The sequence below is a fragment of the Urocampus carinirostris genome, chromosome 4 (assembly GCF_059441175.1).
Source record: "Urocampus carinirostris isolate Australia breed hairy pipefish chromosome 4, RoL_Ucar_1.0, whole genome shotgun sequence".
Taxonomy (NCBI): domain Eukaryota; kingdom Metazoa; phylum Chordata; class Actinopteri; order Syngnathiformes; family Syngnathidae; genus Urocampus; species Urocampus carinirostris.
Window position 1 is genome coordinate 20,471,379 of NC_142352.1, and position 20,455 is coordinate 20,491,833.

General features: G+C 38.4%; 2 protein-coding genes across 5 annotated transcripts in view; one reads left to right on the plus strand and one right to left on the minus strand.

Annotated features, from left to right (window-relative positions):
* Positions 1-352: 352 nt before the first annotated feature.
* cep89 (centrosomal protein 89) overlaps positions 353-20,455 on the minus strand; it is a 33,541-nt gene continuing 13,438 nt past the window's right edge. For 2 of the 3 annotated variants that reach the window (XM_088333879.1, XM_088333877.1), the window contains 3 exons: positions 14,012-14,101; positions 2,943-3,091; positions 353-1,729 (listed from right to left, as the gene is read on the minus strand). In XM_088333879.1, the coding sequence (XP_088190005.1) occupies positions 1,585-1,729; positions 2,943-3,091; positions 14,012-14,101 (384 nt within the window). In that variant the 3' untranslated portion in view covers positions 353-1,584. Of the gene's footprint in view, positions 1,730-2,942; positions 3,092-13,130; positions 13,536-14,011; positions 14,102-20,455 lie in introns of those variants that run through there. The other variant, XM_088333878.1, reaches the window with a different exon arrangement.
* Positions 2,784-10,881, plus strand: LOC148367080 (E3 ubiquitin-protein ligase RNF182). 2 transcript variants are annotated; one of them, XM_088333881.1, is made up of 2 exons: positions 2,784-3,219; positions 9,144-10,881. In XM_088333881.1, exons 1-2 carry the CDS (start codon positions 3,161-3,163, stop codon positions 9,892-9,894), a joined length of 810 nt encoding a protein of 269 aa, XP_088190007.1. In that variant the 5' UTR covers positions 2,784-3,160; the 3' UTR covers positions 9,895-10,881. The 2 variants fall into 2 exon arrangements, with proteins under 2 accessions (XP_088190007.1, XP_088190006.1); XM_088333880.1 differs by having other exon boundaries at positions 2,799-3,219; positions 9,158-10,881.

The following is a 20,455-nucleotide window of genomic DNA, read 5'->3' on the forward strand; positions in this document are numbered from 1 at the left end:
TGTTTATTTGTATAGCCCTTAATCAAAAGGAGTATCAAAGAGCTGTACAGACTACTATTACACCATCCCCTGATCTAAAACCTGAATGAGGGCAAGGAAAAACTGCTAAAACCTCAGCATGAGTAAGATGTAGGAACCTTAAGAAGGGGCTGCACATTGTGATTAGATTGCTGTGACAATTATATACGTTCTATATAAAATACGATTTATTTATTTTCAAAAATGATAATCCCACCCCTACCTTTTATGTTGTCTCAATTGTGATGACACAACTGCTTTGTTTTATGCTCTGTGTTGTGCAAAGCATTTTATTGTGCCATCCAACAGATGACCTAAAGTGAAAAGATAAAAGTTAGAAGAGATCCTGTTTTATTGGAAACATAAAAGCAAGTGACTCAAAATAAGCAACATTTTCTCATCTGGCAGATTTCAAATCATTTTGGTCATGGCATTTCTTTTTATAATTTGAGTAGAAAACATTTCTCATAATGAACATACACATCTACCATCTGCAAAATAAAATAATCAAAATCCTTGTTTGAGGACGATTTTTCTTGAATTAATAGAGTAAAGAGATTAAAAATAATAATAAGAAGAACAATTATACTTAAAATCAGCAAGATTTGTGCCAATAGGTTGGGATTGTAATTTATGTGGTCTGAGATGATTTGTGATGGGCAAAAAGCAAACTAAGCCTCCCATGAATAGAAATACTATCATCCCTCATTTTATGGCGTTTCGTGGTTTAGTGCAAAACTTTCTGCTATCTATTCATCCCGATCACATATGGTCTGGCTTGGCAGCTCTTTTTTGCTGTTCGTTCCACCAAGAAGTAAACTGCATCCATTATCCCCGTTCACATTCTGCTGAGAGCAAAGATCGTCAGAGTGCATTTAAGTCAGAACTGGCAGAGCTGCACCCTTGCGGTTGTGATCTATTATCCACATTCACATACTATACTTTGTCAGGAGGCTTGCTGCTCTGGCCTGCCCAAAATGAAATGCACAGTTGTGCTCGGGATCCATTATCCCTGGTCGACTATTGCTGAGAGCAGGGGCCGGCAGAGCACTTTTTTTTTTTAGTTCGGGCCACTTAAGCATGCCATTGTGGCCCAACTAAAATGAACTGGACTATTTTGGCCGCAATCCACTATCCTTAGTTGGGTATGCTGAGTCGAAGCAGAGAAGGCAAAATTGTGCCATGCACGGTTGCTCTTCTTTTTTAGTCTTTCCGCCTCAAATGAAGAACACCATACAGCCGTGAGCAATTATCCTCGGTTGACTTTTGCTGTGAGTTAGGGCTGGAAGAGTGCATTTAAAAATGAGGTTTGGGTCAACTTTGCGGATTTTTGGGGGATTGAAGTATATCAATGTGCAACATATAACAGTGACTATTCAAATATATGTGGTGGTTAAATAGTAAAAAAAATATACACTTGACTTGGGAACATCAGGGTGCTGTAAAGGTTCTTTTCAGAATCATGAATGAAAAAATTGGAATGATTCCTGCATCATGCCTTCTTCTATCTGTAGAAATCCAAGTTTTGTCTCATGTTCATGGAAGAGTCCGGCGGTTTGAAGAAGCTTATGGACACTCCTGGTCATCAACGTTAGCAAATGTGTGTTGCAGGATGCTGTTGGTGGGCCCGGAGTGCAAAAGAGTCTCCTTGATTTGCTGGTTCTCTCTGGTGGCAGCCTGCCATACCACCTCCAGCTCCTCCTCCACCTCACTAATTAAAAAAATATCACATTGTAAGGTACATCTTATGCAGTATTATGTTTTTATCATGCCAAAATTGAGTAACATATTGGAGCGATCTAAGCATTAATTTGTTTCATATTAGATTAAAAAAGATGTATAGATTTCATGTGAAATTTTCTTTTAATATTATTCTTTTTCCCACCACACCTAAATCAAAATATTTATTCATAGGTTTATGATTGGATAAAACATTTTACATTTTTCGTATACAACGTTAAAATTATTTGAAAATATTGAAATAATTTTAATAATTTTTCTCATGCACCGTCTTTGCTTCCTTTTCCAATGAAGTTTAAAACAAAAGATTAAACTTTAATATCAATTCATTAAAAAAAAATTCTCAAACTATGTTTATTTCTTAATTGAAAAATTGAAGGCGATTCTTTTTGTATTTTTTGGGGCGCCCCAATCCAGTATTGATAGTGGATATTAGTCTGATATCAGTCCACCAAAAACAATATCAGATTTAAGAAGATTCTTTCCAAGATCTCTGACATTTGCTCTTGTATATAATTAAGCCATTCGCTTTATGCATCGCCATGGATAACCAAAAATATAGCATCACAGGACTAAAATACACAATACACGTTAATATTGTTAAAAGTGGGTTGCGTCATTTCAGGTGCCCTTAAAGAGTTGAAAGTTAAACATTTTCTTTATCAAATTTGTGTTAACAAAGCTTAACTGAGTTCAAAAAGTAATTTTGCTTTATTTTCCACTGTGCCTTTTTGCTTTTATCTGACTTTTATCAGAGCTGTTCAAGGCGGAAAACATTAGGTGTGAGAAATGGGGGATGGGGAGGGCTGGATAGTGAAGACATGTCCCCGCAGATTTTTTTTCAAGGATTATTCGAGGGTGTAGCATGAAATTTAAGAATGTAAGAAAAGGCCTGCTTCTGGTAGATTCCAAACGTCAAACCAAACCCCAAATCTGCAAAAACGCATATGAAACGGTACCACTGTCATCTCCTTTTTTTTCTTGCTAATGTTAGAACTATATTCTCTCCACTCAAGTCTTCCTCACTGATCTTGCTCTCTCTCTCAGTGGTAAACATCATTCTCTACCTCGCCTTGCCTACCTCCCTCTCCTGCATCTTCCTCGCTCTGCAACCATCTCCTCCTTTCTCCACTGCATCAATTGCTCCTCCCTCTGTTCATTTGTTGCTTTTTTCCTCCTCCTACCGTTTGGACTGCAGCAGTCTCTCCTCCGCCTGCTGCCTCTCCCCCAGCAGCCTCTGCAGGTGGACCATCTCCCGATGCTGAGTAGCAGCCTTACCAGCTGCCGCTTCCTCCAGCGCCGCCAGTCGGCTGGACGCCAGCTTGCGGTACACCTGAGACAGAAACCAAGACAACAAGAGAGACAGTGAGAGGGGGCGGAAGGAGGATGTAGAGGGGTTGCCATGAGGCAGGTGGATGCAAATAGAGGAGGACGACAAAGCGGCAAAATCGCTGGAGCGAGGTGAGTGGTGTGCTGTTATGTGCACACGTACGATAGCAACAGATGTGCAGCACACACACACCCCCACATGTTCACACAGGTTATGCTGACTAACTGCTTCAAAGAACTTAAGATCAAGATGATGCATTAAAGAGGTTACTATTTTGTATATGGTGTAAGGCATCTTTTCAAACGTCTGTATGGGCTTTTTATAACTGTAATTCATTTTGAGGACCAAGCACCTTTTTATAATTTTATCCGTCCCCCCATCAGTCTTTTTTTTCTGCAGAACTTGTCCTCAAGAAAGGGTCAGGTGTGCAAGGGAAGCTATTCCAGCTGATTTAGCTTATTCCCTATATGCTACTTGTGGAATTTTTTTTTTGCACATATTTTTTTTCATCTTGGGATAAAGATTGAAACCGTCTCATTTTTATTTGTTTTCTTTAGCATAAGCAGACGCTCTTTGTAATAAAAGTATTGGTGATTTGTTTTTTATTGTGTTATCTATATAAATCATAAATCTTTTGGCTGTGGCATTGTCAAGTAATGAAATTTTGCAATACTGTAGCTCCCTAGACACAACATAACGCTTTCAGAGCTTTGGCGCAAACCTCATGTATCTTTACGGGTCATAAAAGAAAAAACACAAACAGAGATTGGAAAAAAAATGAAACACACAAATATAAAGGATCACTACGACACTCAACCAGTGACTAGTCGCCACAAATTCGTAAGGCACATAAACAACTTAAATGCAAAATGTTTTATTGGAAAGAAATGCAGTAGACGAAAAAATCTTTTTGTTCGACAAGCAAGTTATTTTGTCTAAAATTAGTATGACATTTTGTCCCAAAAATATTTTATTAGTTTTAATTAAAATAAGACAAATATAAATAAAATGAGATTTACCTAGAGGAGCAATGGTAGATATTTTTTTCACTTCAAATAAATGATTTTCAGTGGAAAACAAGTTAACATGTAGTTAAATAAGAGAAAAAAGGCACTACAATGTAAAAAAAAACTGATTATTTAGCTCACTTATTTTTTTATTGCAATGCTTCTCATCTCATCTCATTAGATGCACCACTTATCCTCAGTAGGGTCGCATCCCAGCAATCATCGGGCAAAGGGCAGGGGACACCAGCCAATCGCAGGGCACACGGGGACCAGACAACTCACTCACTCATTCGCACCTAGGGACAATTTGGACCGGCTAATTCACCTGAAATGCATGTTTTTGGAATGTGGGAGGAAACCGGAGTGCCCGGAGGGAAACCACGCAAGCACGGGGAGAACATACAAACTCCGCACAGGAAGTCTGGAGCTGGATTTGAACCCACGCAGGAGGTTCCCATGACTTGAACTGTGCCGCACATGCGCTAACCACTGCGCCGCCGTGCTGCCCTATTGGAATACTTATTTAGATATATTTCTTTGAATAAGAAAGATATAATTAAAACGAGCAAAATTATCGACCCCAGCTATCTAAGTTAGTTTTATTCATTTAAAATGTATTATTTTCAAATAAAACAGGTTAAAATGTTGTGGAATAAAATACTAGAATATTTTTTTTTTTTACAGTGTAATAAATAATGACCCTTGCATTTACATGAATGAAAAATTTGTGGTAGTCAATGGGCTCAACATGTATGTTTCTCAAATGTGTGGAAAATTTCGAACCCAACACAAGCAAGAAGGGAGACATTGAAACCCTACACTTGAAGGACAGTCAAGAGGGGGAAAAAAAAGTTTAAAAAAACCTTAATGTGAATTAGACAACAGCGATCACGCTATTATCACATGGCAATTGAGTAAATTCTCCCTAGAGTTTTTCAGGTACTACCTTGAGAAATTGTCAAAATCTATGGAAAAGTGCAAATTTAAACACAAATAGCCGAGGACTGTCGAGTTTACAGGGGATCTTATAGACTTTTGCCCAGCCTCTTCTTTCCCCAGACAAAAAAGTAATCGCCTGCTGTGAATGTGAAGAAAATTTCAATTATTCTGTGTTTATTTTACCTCTTCAGAGTGACGGCACATAAAGATGAGTCTCTTTGCTCTTTCCTTTGCCTTCTGAGACTGTATTAGTGGCAACACTCTAAATATTAAAATTTAGAAAACTGTATTTACATAACAGGACTGTGGGTGATATCTCAGTGTTAAGTTTAAACTTTAGTAGACATTTAAAATAAGGCGAGAAGATATCAATGGATTTTGAACTTGCAAGGAAGACCGGGTGAGGGGCTTTCAAATAAGATAATTCCATCCTTTCCTAAAGCCCCATTTCAAAGGCCAGTGGTTTTATTGAATCTTCAAGTTTACAAAAAAGGCGTATCAAGAATATTGTGATTAAGTCTGTTATTTTCTGTAATTCAAATGAAAAAAACTGTCATACAGTCTGGAATCACTATCCAACAGGTGAAATATCGTCTTGTGAAATAAGTCTTTTATTCTTTAAATATTGATGCTTATGACAAAAACTCAAATATCCCATCTCAAAATATTAGAATATCATGAAAAAATATACTAGTAGGCTGTAAGCCATAACCAGCGTTATCAAAATAATAAAAGCCTTTCAATATTTCAGTTGATTTGTAATGAATACAATATTTAAAAAAAAAATCCAAGACAATCCAGTATTGATATAATGGGAAATTGATGTTTTATAATGTCTAATACAGGGCAGGTCAATACATCAATTTGATTTATTTAACCCTTCATTTAAAATTTGAGAATTCAAAAATTAGCTAAATTGTGAAATGAATGGTAGATATTTATGAGTTAATTTTGAATTACCCGAAGCTAATGCTGATTATTAAATAATTGGTACAACTAATTAATTGAGGCACTAAGAAAGTCATAATCTATGGGAGACAATTTCTTTTTAATGAGCTGTGAGTGTTTCTGTTATTTATCTAAACATTTTGGATAGTATGTGTTTTCTAATCACTAAAACCTTCTTTAAATAAAAGTGTTGGGTTGTGTTTTTTGTTTTAAAATAACAGACTGATGAAATTAATATTTAATTTTTGTCCCATTTTGCTCTGAAAAGCAATCATTTACAAACGGTGTCTTAGTCAAGACAGTCTTGCATAAAATTATAAGGTGAATTTGTTTTCAGAACATACTGACCATTCAAAATTAATAACTTGAACTTGCATATGAAAAATATATGAACTGATAATTCTCTTTTATATCGTTAGTGTGACAGTCAGCTAGATGTAACATTGACATTTAATAGCCTGAAGCCTCTTTTGTGAATGAATGTTTTCCAAACTACTGCTGCTGTAAGTAATGTCAGTTCTTCTCAGGTCACTTCTTTTATTCTTTACTCAAAATTTGTTCAAAAAATGTGCTTGTGTTCGTTCACCTTCAGTTTTTGTTTAATTCAATTTCTATGTCTGGTATTCATTTACTTTTCTACATTCGTACACAGAATGACAAAACGTAGTAGTCATACTCTGGCTTATTTTTATATACACAGAGTGTCAAAATGTTCTTAAGGTAAATAACCTCTTGCAAACTTTTTAACTACTGGAACATATTTCAGTAAAGCATCTGCTGCAGTAACTCCACATCTTCTACCGCTAATCCAGTTTTGTATACAGATTGATATAGTTTGGAAATTTGTATTAGAGTTGTTTTTTTCTCACATTGAGATACTTATTTCTTTAAACTGATATTATACTTTATCAGTTTGAACATTAGAGTTAGTTTAATTTAATAGTGAATACAATGAACCCTTGTTTATTTTGGGGTTATTTAAAGAAAATAACTTGTGTGTCACAATTTGCCCTAGAACCCTTAAGCAGAGAAGCAAGAACCGAGGCAGCTGTACTTAAATAAGGATGGTATTTAATTAAAAAGAAAAAAAAGAAAAGAAAAAACAGGTAAAAAGTCAAAACAAACAAAATTGTCTCAAAACAAGAGACAAAATGTCCAAAACAGAAGCAGGAAACCAAAACAAACCGGGTAAGGGATATTTGACAAATGTGTGCGTCATTCCGCCACTCCCCCAGTTGGCAACAATTGTAAAGTAAAAACATTTATATTTTTTACAATATTAGACAATTAAAGATTAAATAATAAATCGAAACGAAAAATCAAAACCTTTTAAATGCTCATAAAAGTTCTATACTAATGTTGGTGTTTTTTTTTTTTTACAAATAATACAAATAACTATGTCAAACCAAACAAACAGAGAGATTGTTTCGCAAATTACAGTATAAAGAAGACGCAATGCCTATCAGTGAAGTAGCAAGACAGTGAAAAGTGAACGGCGTTATACAGAGGGTTTACTGTTTAGCTTGTGTACGACATTTCAAGAGTGGGAGACTGTAATAAAAGGTAATGCGAACACAAAAGTAATTACTAATGACTGTTCGTTTGTATTCAGATTGAAAATGTTATAAATGGTTCAAGTTATTTTCTATTTTTCAGTTTTAGTATTAGTTTTAGTTCACTTTAATTATCTTGGGACATAAAAAAGCAGACTACTCAGTAAGGATAGAAGCCAGACAGTATGCAGTAAAATGGATCCTAAGGAATTGTTATTTAACAGGGTGGTTACTTCATAAGTGTTCTTTTCATTGTTCTCCACTTTGACTCTTTCTGTGAGTGGTGAATATTTAATAAGTTTTAACATCACATGAGTGAAACCATGCAAATGGTTACAATAAGACAGTATCTGACTTTCAAACAATTGGTGAGAAGAGTGGCAGACAAACCGACAACAGTTCAGGTCAAGTTTTCTTGGATCGATGCAGTTTGATAGACGTACGGGAGGTCGGAAAAGTCAGGACAAGGATCCGAAACAACACCAGCAGCAATTCCACCTCTGAAATGGCCAAGTCCGGATTTGAATCTAATTGAGATGCTGTAGTGTGACCTTCAACAATCAGTTTATGCTAGAAAACCCACCAATATAGCAGATTTGAAACAATTTTGCAAAGAAGAGTGCACCAAAACTCCTCCACAGCATTCTTGAAAACTCAGCAAAAATTATTGTAAACATTTGATTTCTGTTATTGCTGCCAGATGTGGCTCAAATCACTATTTGGTTCAGAAGCAATCACATTTCACATAGGTTTAATGAGTTGAATTGAATCAACATCTCAAAACTGTATTTTGTATTTTCTTACATTGTTGCTTTGTGATATCAAAATTGGTTTGATGATATGAAACCTTTGTGAGTGACAAATATGCAAAAAACACCAAAACGAGGAAAGTACCTTTTCACGGCACTGTATATAAAGCCATGTAAAGGTGCACAATAACATATACTATATATATAATCAGATTAAGATCTTAGTCCAACTATTACGATTGCAACGATTGGGTTGGTTCTTTTACTTTCAGTTTACCTGTGCATGTACATGCGTTCAAGTAATCTGTTTGCTTGTGCGCACGCGCAGTTTCTGTCATCCGGGATATCTTTATGCCCCAAAGCACTGTGGAACTTGTGGTAAACAGATGATTGATGCATGCAAACTTCTGCTTACTTGCTGTAAAAGCCTCATTAGCATTTGTTGATATCTCTGAGACATTTCAGTTGTATTTTATGCCCCCACAGCGAAAATGCCACAGGTGTATTGATTTGTATGTATTGGATGTCACAGTTGTACCCATCCATGTATTGTGTACGTATTTGCTTTTGGCTAGCCACATACAAGCACATGTAAACAAACTCGGTGCTCACTTTTGGAAACGGAGGAAACAAGCATGGTACTTGGTTGAATTTGCCGAGTGACATGAATCAAATTGTACTTTATGTAATGGAAAAAGTTAAATGCTGAAACACCACCTAATGCGTAATGACATCACACCTGTTTCGCACTTGTAATCAGAATACTCACAATCGCCATGTATATGGGGTTATACGAAAATCCAACTCTTGATCTCAGACAGACTATTCCCTGCCTGAAAATGTAACCATTGACTTTCAATCTGTCCTCTCCAGAGCGCGACTGGAAGATGAGCTGCCCTCAGGCTGAGTCGGACGAAAAGGAGCAGCCTTCTTCTGAGGAATTAGAATGTAAAATCTGCTATCAACGATACAATGCACAAAGCCGCCGACCCAAACTCCTGGACTGTCTCCATCGGGTGTGCACTCGTTGTCTAGTCAAGATTCTCCACATTGCTGACGGCACAGGCCACATTTGCTGCCCGTTTTGTCGGCATCAAACCCAGGTCGGTGAGTACGACATATCAGCCCTGCCTGACGACGCCAACATCATGTCCCGTCTAAGGCTGCATGCAAAATACTGGAACTTTGACCACAGCCAGGAGGTTGTTCTCTCCCCGAAAAGTTTCTTCTCCTCCAGCCCGTCTCGTGACTCATCCAGCTGCCTATTTATCACCGTCATGGATGTGCGGAGGGAACCGCAACGACTCACAAGTCACAACAGCAGCTCTGACATGGAACGGAACGTGGAATCGTTGGCCGGTTCCAATGGGGAAGCGGACCAGGACCCCCTAACCAAATGCTGTAATCATGTCCCTCGCATCCTGGTGTGGCTGCTAGGCTTCCTGTACTTTGGCTCCCTCCCTCTCGGGATTTACCTGTTGGTGATCCAGAGGGTAACTCTTGGCATTGTGTGCGTCAGTTTGGTGCCGTCCAGTTTGACGGTGTGTCTTGTTTATGGATTCTGCCAGTGCTTGTGTCAAGGCATGTGTGACTGTTCCACTAGAGGATAACCACCAGCCCATTTAAATTGGCAGTGGTGATATGAAATGAGATTTAAATATAATCAGTAGTGTTTGCACATTTAGAAGAAAGTCTATAACTCCAAGTGTATTTCACTGCAACACTTATGTACATTTATTTCTGGAACAAACCGTAGATCATTGTCCGCAACCTTTTCTGTACTGGTTTAATGTCTGACTATATTCTCATGGGACGACCCAATAATAACATTAGCAGTAGTAGCAGTAATAATAATAATAATAATAATAATAATAATAATAATAATAATACCCCTAAATCCACTGTGTAACTACTGGACCACTAGGGATCTAGATTAGTGTTTTTCAACCACTGTGTACAATGTTGTTTTGGCTGAACTCTTTCCCATATGCTCCATTACAGCATTGTACAACGTGGCACCGTGGGCAAAACTAATGTGATGATGAGAAAAATTGAATGTATTTTCCTATCTCCTCTACAATCCTAGTGGCTAATGGTTAGGATTCAGTGAGAATCCAGGTTTGAGTTTCGTTGTGTCCAAAGTTGACCAAATATGGTCGGCGATAATTGTCTACTTATCAATCATTTCTAAAATACGGTAATATGCAACCATAAAACCTCGGTACAACGTGCACCCAATTTTGAGTATTTTCTTGGGTAAAAAAAATGTGTGTATACACAATTAAATACGGCACTAGCAAAAAATGAGGCAATTTTTTTCTTTCAGGTACCAAACGACCTATGGCCGGTACTGGTCCGGTGGTTGTCAACCACTGCTGTAGATGACAAATGATTAATTAATGTGATTTACTGAATGGTTTCTTACAAAACGACATGGCATTTTCTTTTTAAAACAAATTCACTATGTTGCCAAAGCACTCGTATACAATGTTTGATTTAGTCTATTTTCTTTTTAATTGCAGTTCATTTTTTTTGTGTGTACCTGAAAACAACTACAGTTTGGTGGCGAAATAAATTGGTGTGTTTTTTACCCCCGATACATTTGATTATTTCATAAGGATGCAACGTTGTTGATGGTTGTTTGTCAACTGTGTTTCTGAGGATACCACAAAAATGACGATTTTTCTAAACAGGTGACAAAAGTACCAGTTAATCGATGATTACACAACTAAGTGGTTGACTCACCAATCAATTGAAAAAACAACAATTAAACGACTCATCAATTGAGGAAGTGAAAAAACATGACTGTTTGACGACTCAAATAAAAGTGAGATAAAATATCAAGTACAGGTAAACTATTCACCAATCAATTCAGAAATTGACTGTCAAACCAACAAACTAATAAAAAAATATATACTGACCTACATACTAACCAGAATTTCAGTTTACCAGCTTGTTGGCTGCGGCTGCATCGGCTCGCTACAACGGGTCAGGTGCAATCGACATTTCGTTCTGTGTACATTGTTACACAGAATGACAATACAAGGAAATTATTATTATTATTATTATTAACAACCAACTGCCAAATACTGTAAATAGTCAAACATAAAAATATTGCTTTAGAAAACACCTAAACCCGCTAATATCTATACCAAAACCAACTAACTAATCAAGTGAAACAAAACAATTACAGGTACACTGACCGAATAAAAACAACTTGCCACCCACTGAACAGCTAAATAACTAATAGAATAACTTTTGACCTGACTAGCTGCTTAAATTACGAACAAACAACTAATTAGCGGACGAATGGTCAATGGAACAAATTAGGACTGAAAAAAATCAAGCAACAACAGCAATTTTAAAGAATTGTTTTGCAACGGGTGATAATAAATGGGGGCAGCACGGCGGCGCAGTGGTTAGCGCTTGTGCGGCACAGTTCATGTCATGGGAACCTGTCGTGGGTTCAAATCCAGCTCCAGACTTCCTGTGCGGAGTTTGTATGTTCTCCCCGTGCTTGCGTGGGTTTCCTCCGGGCACTCCGGTTTCCTCCCACGTTCCAAAAACATGAATTTCAGGTGGATTGGCCGGTCCAAATTGTCCCTAGGTGTGAATGAGCGAATGAGTTGTCTGTCCCTGTGTGCCCTGTGATTGGCTGGCGACCAGTTCAGGGTGTCCCCTGCCCATTGCCCGGAGATGGCTCCAGCACCCCCCGCGACCCTAATGAGGATAAGCGGTACGGCTAATGAGATGAGATGAGATAATAAATGGCTGGTTGTCGGCCTCTAGTTTTCCTGCAATTTGAAGAGAGAAGAGACAACCTATGAAAAATACACCAATATACATTGCTGGGTACTGTAACTCTGTTTGTCATGAGCTGAACTACCAAAAAGCTGCTGTTAGGAGAAATTAACAACTTTCGACGTAGTTGTATAAAGTTGATATTGCCTTGATTTGCATTTGGAAAAGTTTCACGCTCTTGACAATAAACTCAAGACTCTATAATTGCCTTGCACGTCTTTCCGCAAATTTTGTTCCTTTGACTAATGTGTCCCACACCCACAGCAGATTGCTTCTTCAAGACACTGACCACTGGCGATAATGACGTCTGTGTGACTAAGTGGCACTTAGCCTTTCTTGAAAATGTCTAACACTGAAATTGATTGCCTTTCTATTGTAACCAATCGCAGCCTTGGAAAACCACATATTCCACAAATCTGCTCTCAATTCAGTTCAATTGTTGCTGTTGTTGTAGGCTTTTAATAGTAAGTAACATTTGGGAGATGGACACAAAGTAAATTGAGGTTCTTATAGGAAAGTCATGGTGTGCAAACGCGGTAATGATTGGAAGCGGATGCTGAAGATGCTTAATTGGAGTCAGAAGCCTGTATAATAAACGTCTCATGTTTCCTTTACTTGCACTGATTGTGTTTATCTGCCCTATGCACAGTCAAACGAGGACTTGTCAAGAAATATCTGTTCAGTGGCGTCAATAGTGCACAATGAACAAGAAGAAATGGCGCGATGAAGAAAAAAATATCAATATAGAGCTCCTTGTTTGCCCTTAGTTTTATTATTTTAGGGCATAAACAAGAAGAAAGCTTGTGGAAATGTTTGAACCTAATGATCACATTTCATTTTTGAAAATAAAGAACACAAATCAAAGGGTTAGCTAAGATGCATACCACCGATGCTATTCTAAAAAGACATATCTTCATTTATTCTCATTTTTCATTTTTTTACATTGATAGAATGTTCACAAATACAAAAGGTTTACAATTGCAAAAAATAAAGTATTTGAAAAACTAACCAAACCATGTGAAATATCTCAAATAGTGTTCTAGAATAACAAACCGACAATAGAAAATCATTAATTAGAATTGTAACTAATTTCAATTTAATGGATCATCCAGTATTTCAACTACTTTTAGCACAAGCCAAACCTTTTCCACTATTGATCATAAATGACCTAACTGATTACAAAGAGGATTGTAGAATGTAGACTATCCCAAATAGTGTTTTAGAATCTATATACCCTGGTCATATCCCTCGAGAGGGGTGACCTACAGCAAGACAAACACATACAAAAACAAAGAAAAGAAAAAAGGGGAAAAGTAACAGAAAACACACACAAACATTTTTGGACCATGGCCAACCCAATTGCCCAAACACCCAAACAAGTTATGCACCTCGGCACCTAAGTTGGTCATGCTTTCGTCCCTCCAGATGATAATTTTAGGACATGCCAAACCTTTGTAATAAATAACAGGATAAATTACAATGAGAATTGTCTCTATTGTCATTGATAACAACCTACTAAACATTGTTTACAATGAGATTAGACGTGGCACTACCGGATAAACGCGGAATCATCACTTAAAAGAGAAAAATTAAATTAAAAAAAAGTCAGGATAAATGGGCAAAAATATTTACAAGTTAGTGCCTGGAGACTGGCCTAAGTTGCAAGTGCATTGGAACAATCGTGCAATGAAAAAAGTGCAATAACATATAGCAGCAACATAATTCCAAAATAAGTTGATAAATGAATTATGAATACCCGTTTTTTTATCAATAAGCAAAATATAATGTATATATTTTCACAATTTTTTTTATTACTTGATAATTTACCCAACTTATTAGAAAAATATATATTTAATAATGGAAAAAACATTGAATGTAGATTAAATCATATGATTTTTTGTTTACCCTAGATAAGGAGCTACTCACCTTGACACGCTCCTGCAGCTTCCCAAATCTGACAGTGCCACTCAGGATATTGCCGATGAATCTCTGTTTTTCCTGCTGTAGAATGGAGGCCTGAGAAGGAAAACGAAGAGTGACAGGTCTTTGAGAAGAAGTCAAGAGTTAAGCAACAAAAACTTCAAGGACATAGGAGGCTATGCACAGCCTGCTAAAATTAGGATGATTAAAACCTGTTGATGCTCATCTGCATACATTTAAAAATCTCTTAATATTTCGGCAAGTAGATATACGTAATAAACAATAAAAACACAATTGGAAAATCATATTTTCTTTATTTGTATGTGACATTCTACGTTTATGCTTACTATTTTCATTTTTATCCATAATCCTCTTGTCAAGTGCAAACTACAACAAATCATAAAGAATTTAAAGCTGTCTTTGAACACCTTGAAGATAGCACACAACAGGAATTATGCCAATAAATGCTCAAGGCTGTCTGCATGCGTAATTCGCATAACAAGCAACATCACATCATAAGCACCAGTCAGCACACACAAAAATTGGCTCCTATTATGCTCCATCTGCACCAGCATGTGTCAGTCTGACCTTCTACAAATGACAGCCCGGCAATTGTTAAAAGTCTGAATGTGTTGACATTTAAAAGTGTCATGGTCTTACACACACTAGAGTACTGCACTGTTTTTTCCCCAAAAGAAGTCCACGATGGTCATGTTTTCATACCAAATTGGTCCAATTTGTTGTTTGAATTTGAATTTGCATTTTGAAACAAAAATCATTTCTCCCCACAAAATTGAGCGAAGCCACGGAAAGCTCACGCTGAGGGAAAACTTTTTTTTTTTTTTTACAAAAGTAAAAGTCACATTGCTGAAAATTATTTTCTGAGCTGATGGTACAAGGTAATTTTCCAGACTACAAGTCACTTATTCTTTTCAAAGTTTGGCTGAAGGTGCAACTTATACTCTGGAACAATTCATGTGCAATATTATGAAAGGGACAGAGTGTATTTTACTTCTAATAATTACAACCTGGTAATAACATAGGGATAACATAAATTCTTATTTTAGGAATGTAAATCAAACTGGTAACCCTTCAAGCTAACCGGTAACAAAAAGTAGCCCTCAGCTTCAAAAAAGATCGGTGACCCCTGCCCTGGTGCGGTTTATGTTTTTCCCCCTTCTTTAATATGTCTTTATGGCTAGTGCAATTTGTACTCCTGAGCGATGTACAGTCCGGATAATACAGTACTTGGCCTTACTACCCCTTTCTTGTTTTAGAATTCAGCCAGGGCCGACAGTCAATTGTCTCTGGCATTCAAGCAGGTCTCTCATATCGCCTTCAAGCTGCTAAGTAATACAAACGTGCGGTTGGAGTGTGCTTGAAAAGCAATGCAATCATGCGAAAAGTGGGCGAAAGTGGACTCAATCATTTCCTGTAGATGCAGATTCTTCTTAGAGATGATCAAGGCACCTCCACGTAAATGAGAGTAAATGATTACCTTAAACTTTACAGCTTCTGTCATAAAATCATTGGCTATATTTTGCATGTTCTGTCTCACACATGTTACAATAATCGATTATTCATGTTTAAGAGTTTATTTTCCATTTGCTGAACATTTAATAAGGTAAACTCTAGGCCTATTAGAGTTGGGAACAGACTAAAATATGCAGAACTGCCTTGGAGGACCTCTGATTTAGATATATGCTCTAGAATCGTGTTTTTCAACCCTTTTTAAGCCTAGACACTTCAATCATAGAAAACAAGGCACACTTCCCATTAAAAGTTCAAAAATGATTTAATTCTCAAGAAGCTATGATAATGATTTAAAAATCAATTCAAATCAATAAATACTATAAATGTATTTTATTTTCTACATGCTTTTCTAGAAATATTTTTAAGTAGTTTTCCCAGTAAAATAAGAAAAAAATTAAAATAGGGCAATGTATATACCAGTGCAATAGGATGTTTTTTAAATTTTATTCTTTACAAATATCATCATCAAACAAAATTATTTTCAATGCCTGTTAAAAGCAGGCCTGCTAATTACTGGAAGGCAGGACAGTTACTCAACAGTGGAACATCTTTCGCAAACGAATACCACCGTACTTTCACGACTATAAGGCGCACCGGGTTATAAAGCGCACCCCCCCAAAAAAAGTTTGTCATATATTTTCCTATTTTCCGTACATAAGGCTCACCGGACTATAAGGCGCTACATTGGGAATGTCAACAAATCAGTCAAAAAGTTCAGTCAAACTCATTAACCCCTTAACATTCCGACGTTTCGCAAAGAAGCAAATTCGTGTCTCAGACACATACGGACACCGTGTCCGTACGATGTCACCAATCAATCAATATTGATCCATTTATAAGGTGCACTGTATTATAAGCCGCACTGTCAGCTTTTGAAAAAACTAAAGGCTCTCAGGTGCGTCTTATAGTCGTGAAAATACGGTCCTTTTTTTTTTTTTAATGGTTTCTAGCTGATGACCCTACAGCTGAGCCATGGGCACTGGAGGAAGAGCAACAAGCAGCAATGCCAAACAGGGAACACCTGTACTTTAATTGAAATTCCACAGTTACTACTGAGAACAGTGCAGATCAAATGACCAAAAGCGAATGAAGAAGGAGCATAGCGCACTTTGGATACAGACCTAACAATAGTGTTGCAGGAGAGATTGCATGGAGATGTTGAAGCCAAGCTAAACGTGTTCGTATACCAAACCTGGAATGAAAAGTTTGGAAAAATAACCCCTAATCTGAGGACAAGAAAGGGGGGGGTAAGGAGATTACCCAGCTTGTGCAAAGACGCCACCAACTCCGTAAAAGCTGGAGGAAGGCAGCCTTGGAAGGTAGAGAAGGTCTAAAAGTTGTGGGAAGAGGTTAGACAAAACAAGTCCAGGCTGTGCAGAGCGAAACGCATCCACAAGCTTAACAAACGGAAGAGGAAGGAGTGGAACAGCTTAATCAGGTATCCCTTCAAGCACGTTGTAGAACGAATAAAATAAACCAGTGGAAGTTGTAAATACTGTAACCAGAGAGCAACTGGAACAGCATGTGACAAGGCACTAGGAACACCTTGATACGTGCCCCGCCCTGTGCCACAAAGCAGCCAAGTTCAACCCCGAGTTCCCCAAGTTCAGCGAGATCAGGCAATTTGTGAAAAAGGCAAGGTCCTCTTTAGCACTAGCCCCATTGGGGTTTCCATCATGCTGTATAAGAACTGTCCCAAGGGGCTCGTGGTACTGTGGCATCTCTCCAAAAATGCCTGGTAAAAAAAGCTGCTTATCTCATTAGATTGGCAAGGGGCTATAGCAGTTTTCATAACAAAGGAAGAAAACTCAAGAAACATCGGCCAATTCCATAACAGTGCCCTGTTCAACACATAAAGGAGGACATTTTCAGTTCTAGACAGAAGGATGACCACCTAACTGATAGAGAACAGTTACATCAAAAACAATTGTCCCAAAAAAAACTGAGTCACGGGTTTCCCAGGATGCATGGACCAAGCCAAAACTGATTTGGGACAAGATCTAAAAGGCCAAGCACGAGGAGACCTGCACGTCTTATGGCCTGATCTTGCAAATGTAAATGAGTCACCAGCCCACCAACTTAAAAACTAAGCCCTGTAGTTCTTCTACATGCCTACATGCATCAAGAACCTGGTAGTGTCCTACTTCAGCAATCTGCGGATGTGCCTTGCCCTTGAGGAGTTCACCCCTGCGTGACAACAACTTAAAATTGGAATGGGATGCGCCATTTCTCCAGTCAGTGGCAGCATTTGAGATAATCCTAATTGGCGCAAGACAAATGGTTGGAGGACTCAAATTACCATCTGGCCGAAGGTAACCCCCATTGAGGAGTTATATGGACGACTTTCACGAGACTTCTCCAGAAAATCTCGACTACTGAGAAGGCTGGACCAGCTGAGGTCATGGGCCAGAATGAAAACCAAGCCCTCTAAATTCTGCAGGCATCTCTGAAAGGGGAATCAGAAACGACCATACCGTCTTCATTGTTGGGGGAGAGAAAAATCGACCTCTTGTCGGAACACCTCCATAAAAGCCTGGGGAGGCAATACAGCTTTCCAACACACAAATGTGGAGGATTGTCATAAGACAGCTTACAGACGGCCTGGCAAAGATCAACCAAAGCCAACTCCCTGGGAAATACAAGGTCTGGTGTAACCAAATAATTCTCTACAGGTGACTGATGTGGCCCTTGAAAATGAGTGAGATCTTCTCATCTGCTGAGAGTAAGATGGATTGAAAAGCAAATGTATTCACCAGAAAGTGACTGCCATGTTGCTTGGAAACAGGCCTTTGAGGAAATAATGTATTGCATCTCCCATTACAGTCCCTCAGGCTGTTACATGCAGGAAAAGACCAGGCTTGTCCTCGAGCTAAAAGCATCAACTGAACAGTCAGTGATGGATTCCAACACCATGGTCCCCACCGGCAGAAAGTGGAGCGTACAAGCTGAGGTCGACCAAACCCTGAGTGGTCTCCTTCCCCAAAAAGCTAATGGGCAAAGTCAAGGCAGGTAGAGAAGGCCTGGATAGGGAGATGCGCCACATTTTTGGTCCAAAGCTAAACGCAAAAAGAGGAAGGAGATCATGGTGGCAGAGGAGAATAGAAGAGGAGCGCTACAACATCAAGGCTCTGTCACAAAGTTGACAAAGAAGCTGGACAACTTGAGGTGGAATTGTTGAACAGAGAATCAGTTGGTCTGACCTATCAAAGATGCTTCAGTCACCCATGCCCTTGCAACTTCCACCAATGGTTCAGGAATGAGAAATTCTGCGCATTTTGCAATGCTCCAAAGAAAACATATCTTGTCAGGCTGCAAGATCGTACTCTCCGAGGGGCACTATAGATAGCAATACAACCAGGTCCTGGGGAAAATGGCTGAGGCACTGGAGGAGCGGCGACATGGCAACAAGAAATTACCAGCAGGAGCCAAACCAGCGTTGTCAAGGAAGAGCTTGAGAGAAAAAGAGTCCCTTCTTACCCAACCAGGAATTGAGTTAATCTCAAAAAGCACCAAACCCCTGAAATCAGCTGCAGGGGTGGGAGGGAGACACCCCTGTCCCTGCTCTGCCACCGGAAGACATTCTAGCAATTAAAGGAGCGAAGCGTTGAAAATTGGTGGTTCCTAGCTGATGACTATGCAGCTGAGCCATAGGCACCAGAGGAGGTGTGACACGCAGCAATAGAATTGGAGTTTTTCCTGAGGTACATCAATGTCTTACGCCACATTGGTTGAGTAACACTAATTTTCAATGCGTATGATTGCCAGAAAGAGATCATAAATTTGCCTTTAAAAAAAAAAAAATATATATATATATATATATATATATATATATATATATATATTACACATACAATGGCTTGCGAAACTATTTGGCCCCCTTGAACTTTGTGACCTTTTGCCACATTTCAGACTTCAGACATCAAGATATAAAACTGTAATTATTGGATATTTTAAACTTATAACAAATAAAAAATGAAAAAGTGGGTGTGCAAAATTATTGAGCCTCTTTACTCTCAGTGCAGCAAACTCGGTCTAGAAGTTCAGTGAGGATCTCTGAATGATTCAATGTTGATCTAAATGACTAACGATGATAAATGGAATTCACCTGTGTGTAATCGAGTCTCTATAAATGCACCTGCACACAGAGCATCATAAAGAACGAGGAACACACCAGGCAGGTCCGAGAAACTGTTGTGGAGAAGTTTAAAGCTGGATTTGGATACAAAAAGATTTCCCAAGCTTTAAACATCCCAAGCAATAATATTGAAATGGAAGGAGTATCAGACCACTGCAAATCTACCAAGATCAGGCTGTCCCCATAAACCTTCAGCTCATACAAGAAGAAAACTGATCGGAGATACAGCCAAGAGGCCCACGATCACTCTGGATGAACTGCAGAGGTCTACAGCTGAGGTGGGAGAATCTGTCCATAGGACAACAATCAGTCGTATACTGCACAAATCTGGCCTTTATGGAAGAGTGGCAAGAAGGAAGCCATTTCTTAAAGATATCCATTAAAAGTGTTGTTTAAAGTTTTCCACAAGCCACATGGGAGACACACCAAACATGTGGAAGAAGATGCTCTGGTCAGATGAGACCAAAAGCGAACTTTTTGGCAACAATGCAAGACGTTATGTTTGGCGTAAAAGCAGCACAGCTCATCACCCTCAACACACCATCCCCACAGTCAAACATGGTGGTGGCAGCATCATGGTTTGGGCCTGCTTTACTTCAGCAGGGACAGGGAAAATGGTTAAAATTGATGGGAAGATGGATGGAGCCAAATACTGGACCATTCTGGAAGAAAACCTGATGGAGTCCGCAAAAGACCTGAGACTGGGATGGAGATTTGTCTTCCAACAAGACAATGATCCAAAACATAAAGCAAAAGCTACAATGGAATGGTTCACCCCAAAA